This window comes from Xenopus tropicalis, chromosome 9, assembly GCF_000004195.4.
Source record: "Xenopus tropicalis strain Nigerian chromosome 9, UCB_Xtro_10.0, whole genome shotgun sequence".
In the NCBI taxonomy this organism is placed as follows: Eukaryota; Metazoa; Chordata; class Amphibia; order Anura; family Pipidae; genus Xenopus; species Xenopus tropicalis.
The window spans coordinates 1,161,222-1,175,038 of NC_030685.2; the positions used below are offsets into that span (position 1 = coordinate 1,161,222).

The 13,817-nt window shown below is 47.3% G+C and overlaps 1 protein-coding gene and 1 gene segment (V, D, J or C); both read right to left on the reverse strand.

Moving 5' to 3' along the window:
- Positions 1–676: 676 nt before the first annotated feature.
- Positions 677–4,086, reverse strand: LOC101733402. The segment is given in 3 exon segments: positions 677–891; positions 2,461–2,745; positions 3,746–4,086. Coding segments are annotated over 3 exon segments (732 nt in total).
- A 41-nt stretch (positions 4,087–4,127) lies between these two features.
- LOC116407619 (sodium channel subunit beta-2-like) lies at positions 4,128–8,331 on the reverse strand. The gene is made up of 2 exons (XM_031893298.1): positions 8,072–8,331; positions 4,128–4,525 (listed from the first exon to the last, which is right to left on the reverse strand). Exons 1-2 carry the CDS (start codon positions 8,145–8,147, stop codon positions 4,128–4,130), a joined length of 474 nt encoding a protein of 157 aa, XP_031749158.1. The 5' UTR covers positions 8,148–8,331.
- Positions 8,332–13,817: the final 5,486 nt, after the last annotated feature.

Below are 13,817 nucleotides of genomic sequence, written 5' to 3' on the forward strand. Positions count from 1 at the left end.
TGTTCCAGGGCACCAAGCAGGACCTGAGCAAATTGGCAATCCTAAAAAGTGTGCAAAGGTGTTTCCTCATAAATGATGCACCGGGGGCAATGGCGGTACCTGCACAGGTTACGGGGATGCATGAAGGTTCTGAGGGGCAACCCCCCCGGATAGCCATCCACGACATGTCCTTGTGATTGTTGGACCCAAAACTTCATTATAGATGCAAGAGAAGTGACCAATGAGAATGCTGATTCCCTGTGTCAGGCCCCTTGCTGGTACCTTACATATAGAGATAATGATGGCATTTTCCCGTCATTATATGGCACAGGAATCAGACATGGGGATAAAGGGACAGACTTGTTCAGTGCTGGGAAACTGTGCTTATTGCTCCCAACTCCAATTGCAGGAACAGAGAACAGGGAGCCGGATTTACTCACATCAGCTGGGATTCTCATTGGGGGATTCTTTTGCATATTAAAGCAGCCACTGGCTGTGGGGATTGGGGGAAAAGTTTTGTAAAACTTCTATAACAAAACTATGGGGGCAGTGGGACAGCATCATGGCTGGGTTTACAGCCCCTTTAACTATTCATCTATAGAGTTTGGAATTGTCCATAGATTTGCATTGTAATAAATGTTATTTTCTTTTTTCTCAGTCACAGATCCTGTAATTAGGCTCAGAGCTTAGATGGGGCAAAGCCAGAGTCTGGGAAGGGTTAATGTACAGAGAACATTCATTGGCCCCAACTCAGACCCCATAGAGACATTTACCTACCTCTTCAATTCCCTGTGTCTGAACAACATCTTCCCTTTAGTTTCAGAACCACAAAACCCAAGCAAAGAGCGGCCACAAGGGAAATAATAATAATAATTCCAACTACTATTCGTTTAGTGAGACTCCATTCAGCATCTGCAACGAAAAGAGCCACAATCAAACAGCTGCAGTTCCATTAGTTCCATTATTTCCATTGAATAATATAATATTGGGAGTGGCAGAGGGATATAGGAAAAGGTTTATGTTGCCTTTAATTTTTCCCTAGTGGGAACAAGAAGGTTGTTGTTAAAGAGGGAACTTTGGGGTTCAGGAAGTTGGGGTGTTTTGGGGGGAACAGCTTGTTATCATTCCATTCTGCTGGTTCCGACTCTATAGTGGATTTGCCAGGGGGAATATGTTGCAGTTGAATTGGGGGGCTCAACCCTCTGTCACCATACCTGTAGGGGTATCAGGTGCAAATTACTGGAACAACCCCCCCACCTTACATGGGGGGATTGAAAAATCCAGTAGCACACTGATGTAGCAAGCCGTGTAACAAAGTCTTTTATTTGCCCAAGTACATACAAAACAGGAGCAATGTTTCGGGCCCCTTGGAGAAAGGGACCGGAGGGGCCTGAAATGTTGCAGAAGTTACAGAAAGTCTGCAGGTTCCAGGCAGCAAAAATCATCACAATTTGTGTTTCCCATAATCCTTTGGTTCCCTGACATTCTAGGCAGCACACAAACAGTGCATAATATGGCAGCTCAGGGTGTCCCTGTATTTCCTCCAGTTGATAAATACTCCCCTAAAAACCCCACACAAGGGAAAAAAGAGCTGGGAAATACTGATAAATATGCCCAAATGTGCCAGGTAGTAACATGGGGCTAATATGGTCCTAATATGGTCCTAATATGGTCCTAATATGGTCCTAATATGGTCCTGATATGGTCCTGATGTGGGCCTGATATGGGGATAACATAGAGCTAATCTGGGCCTAATATGGGGATAATATGGGCCCAACATGGGGCTAACATGGTGCTTATATGGGCCTAATCTGGGGCTAACATGAAGCTAATATGGGCCTAATATGGGTCTAATCTGGGGCTAATATGGGCCCAACATAGAGCTAACATGAGGCTAATATGGGCCTCGTATGGGTCTAATCTGGGGCTAATATGGGCCTAATCTGGGGCTAATATGGGGTTAATATGGGGCTAACATGGGGCTAGTATGGGCCTAGCATGGTGCTAATATGGGGCTAGTATGGGCCTAATATGGGGCTAGTATGGGGCTAGTGTGGGCCTAGTGTGGGCCTAGTGTGGGCCTAGTGTGGGGCTAATGTGGGCCTAGTGTGGGCCTAGTATGGTCCTAGTGTGGGCCTAGTGTGGGCCTAGTGTGGGCCTAGTGTGGGCCTAGTGTGGGCCTAGTGTGGGCCTAGTGTGGGCCTAGTGTGGGCCTAGTGTGGGCCTAGTGTGGGCCTAGTGTGGGCCTAGTGTGGGGCTAATGTGGGCCTAATATGGGGATAACATGGGGCTAACATGGGGCTAATATGGGGCTAACATGGGCCTAGTATGGGGCTAATATGGGCATTTGGTGGAAAATTTTTGAAACGTTGTCTGAACAGACACAAAGGATTCTGGTATCTCTCAGAGCTCAGGTTCTCCCAGGTAATTAGCTCCATGTAACAGCGCCATTAGTGGAACCAGATAATCACATGTTCTTACCTGTCAGTTCTACCTTCAGTGACTGCACAAGAGGTTCCGTCAGGGCCCGATGTTCCACCACACAAGAGATCTCCATCCCCTGACTCTCAGCTGTTGGGAGGAACCGGTAGGGCAACTCCAGAGCAGAACTGTTAATTCTCTTTATCTCTGAGGGTTCCACCCGAGATCCATTCAGGAACCAACTCACAGCAATGTCTTCTGGGTAATACCCCCACACTCGGCACATCAGGGTCTGCTCCTCATTCACATAAAATGGCCCGTGGCTGATATTCATCATGGGGGCGGCTGGAAGGGAAAACCATATTACAACTGTGTCCCATTATGGAGACTCTCCTGATTGGCAGGATTTGTACCCACAGAGGTCCCTCACTGACACTTCTATAGGGTGAGACTGCTATTGCCCCCTATCAGCCTCTATCAGTGCAGCCAGCTCACGGGGCAGCTCGCTGGGGTACATAGGGGCTCAGTACTTAACCCCAACCCTTGAGCAAACACAATAAGGGCAATTGCCAGGGTCTGGATAAAATGCTGCATTGTGGGTAGAACATGTGGCAGTTAGTGCCTGAGTTTTGCTACATAATGAATGTACCATGTGAGTGAATGAGTCTTCTAGCCTTGTCCTGTATATATTCTTTGGGGGGCAGGGGGAACCATGGCCCAATGGGATCCTTCAGATTCCTGAATCAATGCCTGTATGACAGTTAGCCGGATTGTACTAATAAGTAAAAACTAAATGTCAGAGACGTGCAACTAAACTGGTTAAGGGGATGGAAGATTTAAACTATGAGGTTAGACTGTCGAGGTTGGGGTTGTTTTCTCTGGAAAAGAGGCGCTTGCGAGGGGACATGATTACTCTGTACAAGTACATTAGAGGGGATTATAGGCAGTTGGGGGATGTTCTTTTTTCCCATAAAAACAATCAACGCACCAGAGGTCACCCCTTTAGATTAGAGGAACGGAGCTTCCATTTGAAGCAGCGTAGGTGGTTTTTCACGGTGAGGGCAGTGAGGTTATGGAATGCCCTTCCTAGAGATGGGGTAATGGCAGATTCTGTTAATGCCTTTAAGAGGGGCCTGGATGAGTTCTTGATCAATCAGAATATCCAAGGCTATTGTGATACTAATATCTACAGTTAGTACTAGTGGTTGTATTTATAGTTTATGTATGTGAGTGTATTGATTGGTAGGTGTGGGTTAGGTGTGCTGGGTTTACTTGGATGGGTTGAACTTGATGGACACAGGTCTTTTTTCAACCCTATGTAACTATGTAACTATGTAACTATTACCTTCATAGATCAGAGGGAAATCCTCCTGTAATGGGGCAGAGAGAGACTCATGTTGGACCCGGATAGAGAAGTTCTGGTTCCTGTTCCCCTCGGTGGGTACAATGGTCACTGTGCTGGTCACTCGGTATGTACCATCTGCATTTCTCTGGGGGGGGAGCTCAGTCCCACCAGCCAGTATCTCCCCCTCCCTGAGCCATTTAATGTCAATGTCCACGGGGTAGAACCCAGTAATGGCGGCACTCAGGGCGCTCTCCTTATTCTCAGTAACCAGTTTATTGGTGATGTTTATCTGGGGGGGGGCTGAAACAGAGAACATACAGTTTCATATAAAAGTGCTTAAATTTCAGAATATTATAATACACAAAACTGCAAATTATCTATTTTAATCACCCCCCCCCTGTATTTTATGCCCCCCCAGTATGAAATGAAGGCGCAATATATTTGTACCTTGGATTTCAAGCCTGATCTCCTTCTCTTGCCACTCGGTGCCGTAAGTGACGGAGCAGGAGTAGGTCCCCCCATCGGATATCTGAGCGTTAGAGACAGACATAGAGGCCTCTCCCAACAGAGCGGAATTGGGGTCCAAGGAGAACCGGGGGTCCGTGGCGCTCACCTCACTATCAGTGCACGACAGTCGTATCTTCCAATTAAAGTGCCACTTTATGTTCAAGAGTTTGGGATCCGCAGGGAATGGATCAATACGGAATGTGCAGGGAATCAGGGTGTCGGATCCTTTCTGGGCAACGTGGGGGGACGGAGCAGTCACCTCCAGAACTGACCCTGCAGGTACAGGGGGACAGTAAATAAAGCACATTATGTGCCACATTGTTATATTACAGTTACTAATGTGCTGCCTCTCTATGTATTTCCAGCTTTACCTAAGGAAGGTCCAGGTTTCTGTTTACATTTCCCATACAGTACCAATACAGTACCAATGCAGGACCCATACAGTACCCATACAGTACCCATACAGTACCAATAGAGTACCCATACAGTACCCATACAGTACCCATACAGTACCAATAGAGTACCCATACAGTACCCATACAGTACCAATACAGTACCAATACAGTACCAATACAGTAACCATACAGTACCAATACAGTACCAATACAGTACCCACACAGTACCAATACAGTACCAATACAGTACCCACACAGTACCAATACAGTACCCATACAGTACCCATACAGTACCAATACAGTACCAATACAGTACCAATACAGTACCCATACAGTACCAATACACTACCCATACAGTACCAATACAGTACCCATACAGTACCAATACAGTACCAATACAGTACCCATACAGTACCCATACAGTACCCACACAGTACCCACACAGTACCAACACAGTACCAACACAGTACCAACACAGTACCCATACAGTACCCATACAGTACCCATACAGTACCCATACCAAAGGGACCGGTGCCAAAGTCATAGGGTATTTTCTTTCCGACAAACCAGTTTGTAAGGTGTCTGCCCTGCTGGACCTGGGTTGGGTTGCACATAAAAATATTTTTCCTTGGTTGTAACATTCCCAGCAATAATGTTCCGATACCTGGTGGGAACCTTCCCAGAAGGGCAGGGGCATTTCTGGGAGCAACTCCCAGCAACACTGTTCCACCATCTAGTGGGAACCTTCCCAGAAGGGCAGGGGCAGTTATAGCAGCAAGGGGAGGGGCAACCCAACTGACCCCCTGTGGGATGGAACCCCAACTGTGAGCCTGACCCCCAACATCACTGCCCAACCTCACTAATGCCCTTGTGGCTGAATGGGAGCAACTCCCAGCAACACTGTTCCACCATCTAGTGGGAACCTTCCCAGAAGGGCAGGGGCAGTTATAGCAGCAAGGGGAGGGGCAACCCAACTGACCCCCTGTGGGATGGAACCCCGACTGTGAGCCTGACCCCCAACATCACTGCCCAACCTCACTAATGCCCTTGTGGCTGAATGGGAGCAACTCCCAGCAACACTGTTCCAACATCTAGTGGGAATCCATCACCAGCCCATCCCCCCCACACACCTAATACTTACTTTGCTGCAATTGGTGAAGAGACGGCAGTGGGGGAGGGATTAGGGGAGGGATTAGGGGAGGGATTAGGGGAGGGAGGGGTTGGGTCTCGACAGGACCCACAAACTTTATTTCCGGTGTCCCACTGGCCCAGTCTCAGCTGCATACGCCTGGCTCCAAACACCTCAACTACTAGGACATATCATTGGGTTTACAAATAGGTATTGAACCGCACAGCCTGTAGATCAGGCTTGATGCATGAATCCTCGCAAGGAACCGCTGAGCCATTCAATACAATCCAAATATCACTTGATAAAGGGCGTCACATTGCCCGAAACATGTTGTGTATTTTGGTCTGAAATAAATAGCATTTTAGCAGAATTCTGCTTTATGGTGCTCTCCTCTATATATATGGATTGTATATCATTGGGTTTAGTGTGAGTGATCTATAGTTTTATTTTCTCTTTTATTTTCCTTGTCCCCCCAGGGTGATGGGAAATAGCAGTTTGTAACATTATAAACATCTCTCGCTGGATCTACTTTCTCTCATCTTTCTGGAAAAACCTGTTTATGTACATTCTGTATCTGTTATACACACCCACATAATCATGTATGGAACGTGAGCCACTCGGGACTTATTGTGCCAAATATACAAGTAGCCAAACAGGGTGAGGCATGCTGGGAGCTGTAGTCCAGCAACATCAGGGTTGGATTCTTAAAGCAATATTGCCCAATAAAACTTTCCCAGCTCTCTAGGGCCCGCATTGGCAGAAATGCAAAAGAATCCCCCAATGAGAATCCCAGCTGATGTGAGTAAATCCGGCTCTCCCTCCTGTTGCTGGGGGCATAGTGCCCATTAGGGGCATTTTTTGCACAAAATGGTATTGTTTCCCCCAACCAGAGTGTGGGCTCTATTAATCTGCCCTTCCACTGGGGTAAACTATTTTTCACTAATAAGTGCCTTTTAAAGGGGCTGTTCACCTTTGAGTTAACTTTTAGTATAATGTAGAGAGTAATATTCTGAGACAATTTGCAATTGGTCTTCATTTTTCATTTGTGTTTTTTTAGTTATTTAAGTTTTTGTTCAGTAGCTCTCCAGTTTCAGCAGCTATGTGGTTGCTAGGGTCCAAATTATCTTAGCAACCAGGGAAAAGGTTGAATGAGGAGCTGGTATATGAATAGGGGGGGGGGGGGGCTGAATATAAAGATAAGGAATAAAAAGTAACAATAACAATAAAACTGGGGCCTCACAGAGCAATAGGTTTTTGGTTGCTAGAGTCCAAGTTACCTTAGCAACCAGGGAGTGGTGTGAATGAGAGGCCGGTATATGAATAGGGGAGGGGCTGAATAGAAAGATAAGGAATAAAAAGTAACAATAACAATAAAACTGGAGCCTCACAGAGCAATAGGGTTTGGCTGCCGGGGTCAGTGACCCCCATTTGAAAGCTGCAAAGAGTTGGAAGAAGAATGCAAATAGTTCAAAAATTATAAAAAAAAATAAATAACGAAGACCAATTGACACATAACAGCCCTGACTTCTCTATGTTGGGATATTCCAGGTCTCTGAATGGCTGACTGGTCGGGTCGGTCTCAGTTATGTGAAATGTGACAGTGATTGTTCCCCCCAAGCCAAAACTGCGGGCAAAGTGCCATTAGACCAGGGATCCCCAACCTTTTTAACCTGTGAGCCACACTCTAATGTGAAATTAGTTGGGGAGCAACACAAGCAGGAAAAATGTTCATGAGGAGCCAAATACGGCCTGGGATTCAACGTATGGCTGTGAGTTCGAATCTGGGCACTTTACATTATAATTATAAAAAGCACTGCTATTTTTTTATTTTAATTTAAAAGCCCAAGGACTTGCTTCAAATCACCCAAAAGTGCAGTAATAGTGCACAAAGTGCATTACGGGGGCAGGTAGGAAGGAAAAAGACAGAGGTCCAAAATCCTCCACGTCACGTGGCCAAAAGTCCCACAATAAAACAGAGCCTTTGGTCTAAGGCCAGGGGTAGATCATTTGTCCCCTACCCCCCAGGCTAAAACACCTGTCAGACCCCTCTCACCATAAGGCTAGGGGGGTCCCTTTATCCCCCACGCTGCAGGCAAAAGGCTTCAAAGGGTCGGAAGAAACAACACGTGAATAGTCCCAACAATTTGTGCCCATAGGAAACCATTGCATCGAATCAGTACAAATAAGCAATGAAACCATGGAATAAACCAATGATACAGGTGAGCAGGGGAGTCTGCATCTGCCCCTATACCTGCTATTGCCACTCCAACCAGTACAGGGGTATAAACAGCTTACCTGTTTGGGGCAGGAGGAAAAGGCAGAGGATTGTAAGGACCCGGGGAAGTTTAGCAGCATCTCTTGTGCCTCCCATGTCTCTCTCTTATCGCCCCTTCTTCTCCTTATAATCATATGATTTGCAGCTTTAACTGCCCCTCTGTATCTCCTTGTGAGTGTCCTACCCTTCTGCCTTCCTACAGGGAATATATATACTCACCAGCATCAGCACCAGCCGGGGGTAAAGATAGAATCCTCCAAAATAAAGTATCTGTTCTACCCAGCAATACAGCCGCACCCATTGGCTGGCACTTTCCTTATAAATATTTATTACTTCCCTGATTTCCTTGTGGTGCCTGCGTCAAGATTTCTTTTATTCTCTCCATAATAATAATATCCTACATGTAACTTCCATGTGCCTTTAATTATGTAATATTATATAATAATATACTGTAGGGTATTAGGTGTCACTGAGTTATACAGGGAACTCTGAGTATCACTCATGTATTATAAGGGATAATGTACCCCCTACTGTAAATGATAAGGATATTAGCAGTCACTGAGGGGTTCTGTGCCCCCCATATAAAGGCACAAGGCTGCAGGCTGAGTTATACAGGGAACTCTGAGTATCACTCATGTATTATAAGGGATAATGTACCCCCTACTGTAAATGATAAGGATATTAGCAGTCACTGAGGGGTTCTGTGCCCCCCATATAAAGGCACAAGGCTGCAGGCTGAGTTATACAGGGAACTCTGAGTATCACTCATGTATTATAAGGGATAATGTACCCCCTACTGTAAATGATAAGGATATTAGCAGTCACTGAGGGGTTCTGTGCCCCCCATATAAAGGCACAAGGCTGCAGGCTGAGTTATACAGGGAACTCTGAGTATCACTCATGTATTATAAGGGATAATGTACCCCCTACTGTAAATGATAAGGATATTAGCAGTCACTGAGGGGTTCTGTGCCCCCCATATAAAGGCACAAGGCTGCAGGCTGAGTTATACAGGGATAAGGACACTAGATATCACTGCTCTGTGGGCTTCCCCTGTCTAAACTGCCCCCACTCCAATCCATCGTGAACAGTGCTGCCAGACCCATACCCCTCTCCTCCCGCTCCACAAGTGCCGCCCCTCTCTGCCAGTCCTTGCACTGGTGCGTGTCATGTACAGGATCCAGTTCAAGATTCTTGTACTCTCCTTCAAAGCACTCACTGGTGCCGCACCCCTATATTTAACCACCCTAACCCCCAAGTACCCCCCCAAGACGTAACCTTTGCTCTACACATGACCTCCTCTCACTCTCGCACCCAGGGCTTCTCACTCTCGCTCCCACCCTCTGGAACGCTCTTCCCCATCCCATCAGGCACTGCCAGACTCTCCAAGCCTTTAAACGGTCTCTTAAAACTCACCTTTTCACTCAAGCCTGTAACCTAAACCCCCCAAACACTCACTAACCACTGGTTTTCACCTCTCACTCAGCACTTACTGTCACTTTACTCACCTACATGAACTCCAACGCCCTGCTAGTTACCCTGACCTTATGTCTCAGCCCTCCCTTTTAGACTGTAAGCTCTTGCGAGCAGGGCCCTCCCCCTAGTGTCTCCGATCCTCATCCAAATATAACTGCAAACCATTTTTGTGAATTGTTTATATGTACATGTTACTGTTATGTCTTTTGTACCCCTGAAATCTCATCTGTTGTTGGCTCTGCCCAGTTATTCTAACCTTGAACCACAGTTATATAGTAAAAACCACCGTGCAAAGTTTAGGGACTTTTGTTTTAATAGTGTCTGTATGGCAGCAATTAAAATTTCCCCCATTGAAAGTCAACGAGTGACATCTGATTGGCGATTGGTGGCTCCACCCACTTTTCCTAACCTGAAACTGCAGTTACGCAGTGACTAACTCTGCAAAGCTTGGGGACCCTACGATTAAAAGTTACAGAACGGCAGCAGTTTAAATTTAAACCAATAAAAGTCAATAGGTAAATTGTGATTGGTGGTTGGTGGCCCCGCCCACTTTTTCTAACCTTGAGTGGAAGTCACCCAGTGACAGACAGTGGCACCCTGGCATAAATAGTATGAGACTGGCAGCATTTTATATTTAAACCAATAAAATTCAATGGATGAAATCTGATTGGCTGTTAGTTAGTTTCATGACCAAATAACCATAAGGCAGAAGGTCTCGGAAGTCTAAGGTGACTCTAAATATAATCACATTTACAGTTATTATAAGGTTTATTATAAGGCACAAGTGTCGGGGAACCCTGTGACATAATATCAGGATATTTGTGGCGCTTGTGTAATAGAAATATAAATAGAATAAAACACGTCAGGGCAGTGTGAGTGGGAGGAGTGAGAAAGGGTTAATATTATGGAATATATTGAGTTATTTCCAGAGGAACTGGTTTAAGTCTATTAGTACTTACCTTGTGTTAGTAACTACCTGCCCCCTGTGCCGGGGTATCAGTATCTCAGAGCTGAATGTTACCCCAATACCCCAAGTACTGGCATAATAATGTTCCCCTGTTTCCTCCCAGTCTGTACCCCATCTGCACCCATCTGTGCCCTATGTACATCATCTAACCCCCCAATTGCCCCTTGTGCCCCCCTCTCTCCAACTCCGCAGCTCATACTATTCTGACATTGGGGTTGGGGGCAGGAAAGCTTTTGGTGGGGCAATAAGGGATAGGGTACTGGAACACATTGCAACTCTCTTGCTGGACTAATTGAATTGCCTTCTATGAGTTGGGGAACAGGGTATGTTGCCCTTAGGGTTACCCAGCAGCTTCTCAGCAGCTACTTACAGGCAGCCGGTAGGTTATAGGGGAGGGAACAGATAATTCCACTAGGAGAAATTGGAAAATATCCCAGTGAGAAAGAGACAGGATTCAAATAAATCCAATTAAGCGCCACCTTGTGGATCGTATTAGAACTGTGAGGAGTAAGAGTTATCAGTGAGGAAGAGGAAGGTGGAACCGAGATTGGGGCCCAACCTCACTAATGCCCTTGTGGCTGAATGGGAGCAACTCCCAGCAACACTGTTCCACCATCTAGTGGGAACCTTCCCAGAGGGGCAGGGGCAGTTATAGCAGCAAGGGGAGGGGCAACCCAACTGACCCCCTGTGGGATGGAACCCCGACTGTGAGCCTGACCCCCAACATCACTGCCCAACCTCACTAATGCCCTTGTGGCTGAATGGGAGCAACTCCCAGCAACACTGTTCCACCATCTAGTGGGAACCTTCCCAGAGGGGCAGGGGCAGTTATAGCAGCAAGGGGAGGGGCAACCCAACTGCCCCCTGTGGGATGGAACCCCGACTGTGAGCCTGACCCCCAACATCACTGCCAAACCTCACTAATGCCCTTGTGGCTGAATGGGAGCAACTCCCAGCAACACTGCTCCACCATCTAGTGGGAACCTTCCCAGAGGGGCAGGGGCAGTTATAGCAGCAAGGGGAGGGGCAAACCAACTGACCCCTGTGGGATGGAACCCCGACTGTGAGCCTGACCCCCAACATCACTGCCCAACCTCACTAATGCTCTTGTGGCTGAATGGGAGCAACTCCCAGCAACACTGTCCCAACATCTAGTGGGAACCTTCCCAGAAGGGCAGGGGCAGTTATAGCAGCAAGGGGAGGGGCAACCCAACTGCCCCCCTGTGGGATGGCACCCCAACTGTGAGCCTGATCCCCAACATCACTGCCCAACCTCACTAATGCTCTTGTGGCTGAATGGGAGCAACTCCCAGCAACACTGTTCCACCATCTAGTGGGAACCTTCCCAGAAGGGCAGGGGCAGTTATAGCAGCAAGGGGAGGGGCAGTTATAGCAGCAAGGGGAGGGGCAACCCAACTGAACCCCTGTGGGATGGAACCCCGACTTTGAGCCTGACCCCCAACATCACTGCCCAACCTCACTAATGCCCTTGTGGCTGAATGGGAGCAACTCCCAGCAACACTGTTCCAACATCTAGTGGGAACCTTCCCAGAAGGGCAGGGGCAGTTATAGCAGCAAGGGGAGGGGCAAACCAACTGACCCCCTGTGGGATGGAACCCCGACTGTGAGCCTGACCCCCAACATCACTGCCCAACCTCACTAATGCTCTTGTGGCTGAATGGGAGCAACTCCCAGCAACACTGTTCCACCATCTAGTGGGAACCTTCCCAGAAGGGCAGGGGCAGTTATAGCAGCAAGGGGAGGGGCAACCCAACTGCCCCCCTGTGGGATGGAACCCCGACTGTGAGCCTGATCCCCAACATCACTGCCCAACCTCACTAATGCCCTTGTGGCTGAATGGGAGCAACTCCCAGCAACACTGTTCCACCATCTAGTGGGAACCTTCCCAGAAGGGCAGGGGCAGTTATAGCAGCAAGGGGAGGGGCAACCCAACTGCCCCCTGTGGGATGGAACCCCGACTGTGAGCCTGACCCCCCAACATCACTAATGCTTTTGTTGCTGAGAGATATAAAACATATGCCCGGGGCCGGACTGGGATGTGTGAGGCCCATCGGGGCTGCTACCCCAGGGACCCCCCACACCCCCTCTGGGGACCCATCACCAGCCCCTCCCCCCCACACACACCTAATACTTACTTTGCTGCAATTGGGGAAGAGACGGCAGTGGGGGAGGGATTAGGGGAGGGAGGGGTTGGGTCTGGGTTGGCAGGACCTACAAGGTTTATTTCCGCTGTCCCACTGGCCCAGTCTCATCTTTCTTGAAAAACCTGTTTATGTACATTCTGTATCTGTTATACACTCCCACATAATCATGTATGGAACGTGAGCCACTCGGGACTTATTGTGCCAAATATACAAATAACCCCCCCACCACAGGGTGAGGCATGCTGGGAGCTGTAGCCCAGCAACATCAGGGTTGGATTCTTAAAGCAATATTGCCCAATAAAACTTTCCCAGCTCTCTAGGGCCCGCATTGGCAGCATTGAAATGCAAAAGAATCCTCCAATGAGAATCCCAGCTGATGTGAGTAAATCCGGCTCTCCCTCCTGTTGCTGGGGGCATAGTGCCCGTTAGGGGCATTTTTTGCACAAAATGGTATTGTTTCCCCCAACCAGAGTGTGGGCTCTATTAATCTGCCCTTCCACTGGGGTAAACACTGTTCCACCAATAGGTGCCTTTTAAAGGGGTTGTTCACCTTTGAGTTAACTTTTAGTATAATATAGAGAGTAATATTCTGAGAAAATTTGCAATTGGTCTTCATTTTTTCATTACTTTTCTTTTTTTAGTTATTTATATTTTTGTTCAGTAGCTCTCCAGTTTGGAGTTTCAGCAGCTATGTGGTTGCTAGGGTCCAAATTAACTTAGTAACCAGGGAATAGGTTGAATGAGAGACTGGTATATGAATAGGGGAGGGGCTGAATAGAAAGATAAGGAATAAAAAGTAACAATAACAATAAAACTGGAGCCTCACAGAGCAATAGGGTTTGGCTGCCGGGGTCAGTGACCCCCATTTGAAAGCTGCAAAGAAAAAGAAGGGAAATAGTTAAAAAACGATAAAAAAAACAAATACAGACCAATTGACACATAACAGCCCCAACTTCTCTATGTTTGGACATTCCAGGTCTCTGGGAGGCTGACTGATCGGGTCGGTCTCAGTTATGTGAAATGTGACAGTGATTGTTCCCCCCAAGCCAAAACTGGGGGCAAAGTGCCATTAGACCAGGGATCCCCAACCTTTTTAACCTGTGAGCCACACTCTAATGTGAAATTAGTTGGGGAGCAACACAAGCAGGAAAAATGTTC

Coding starts and splice junctions, on each gene's coding strand:
- LOC116407619 (XM_031893298.1), bottom strand. CDS start 8,147: ATGGGAGGCACAAGAGATGCTGCTAAACTTCCCCGGGTCCTTACAATC. Junction 4,526..8,071: donor TTTCCTCCTGCCCCAAACAG/GTAAGCTGTTTA, acceptor CTGTACCTGCAG/GGTCAGTTCTGGAGGTGACT.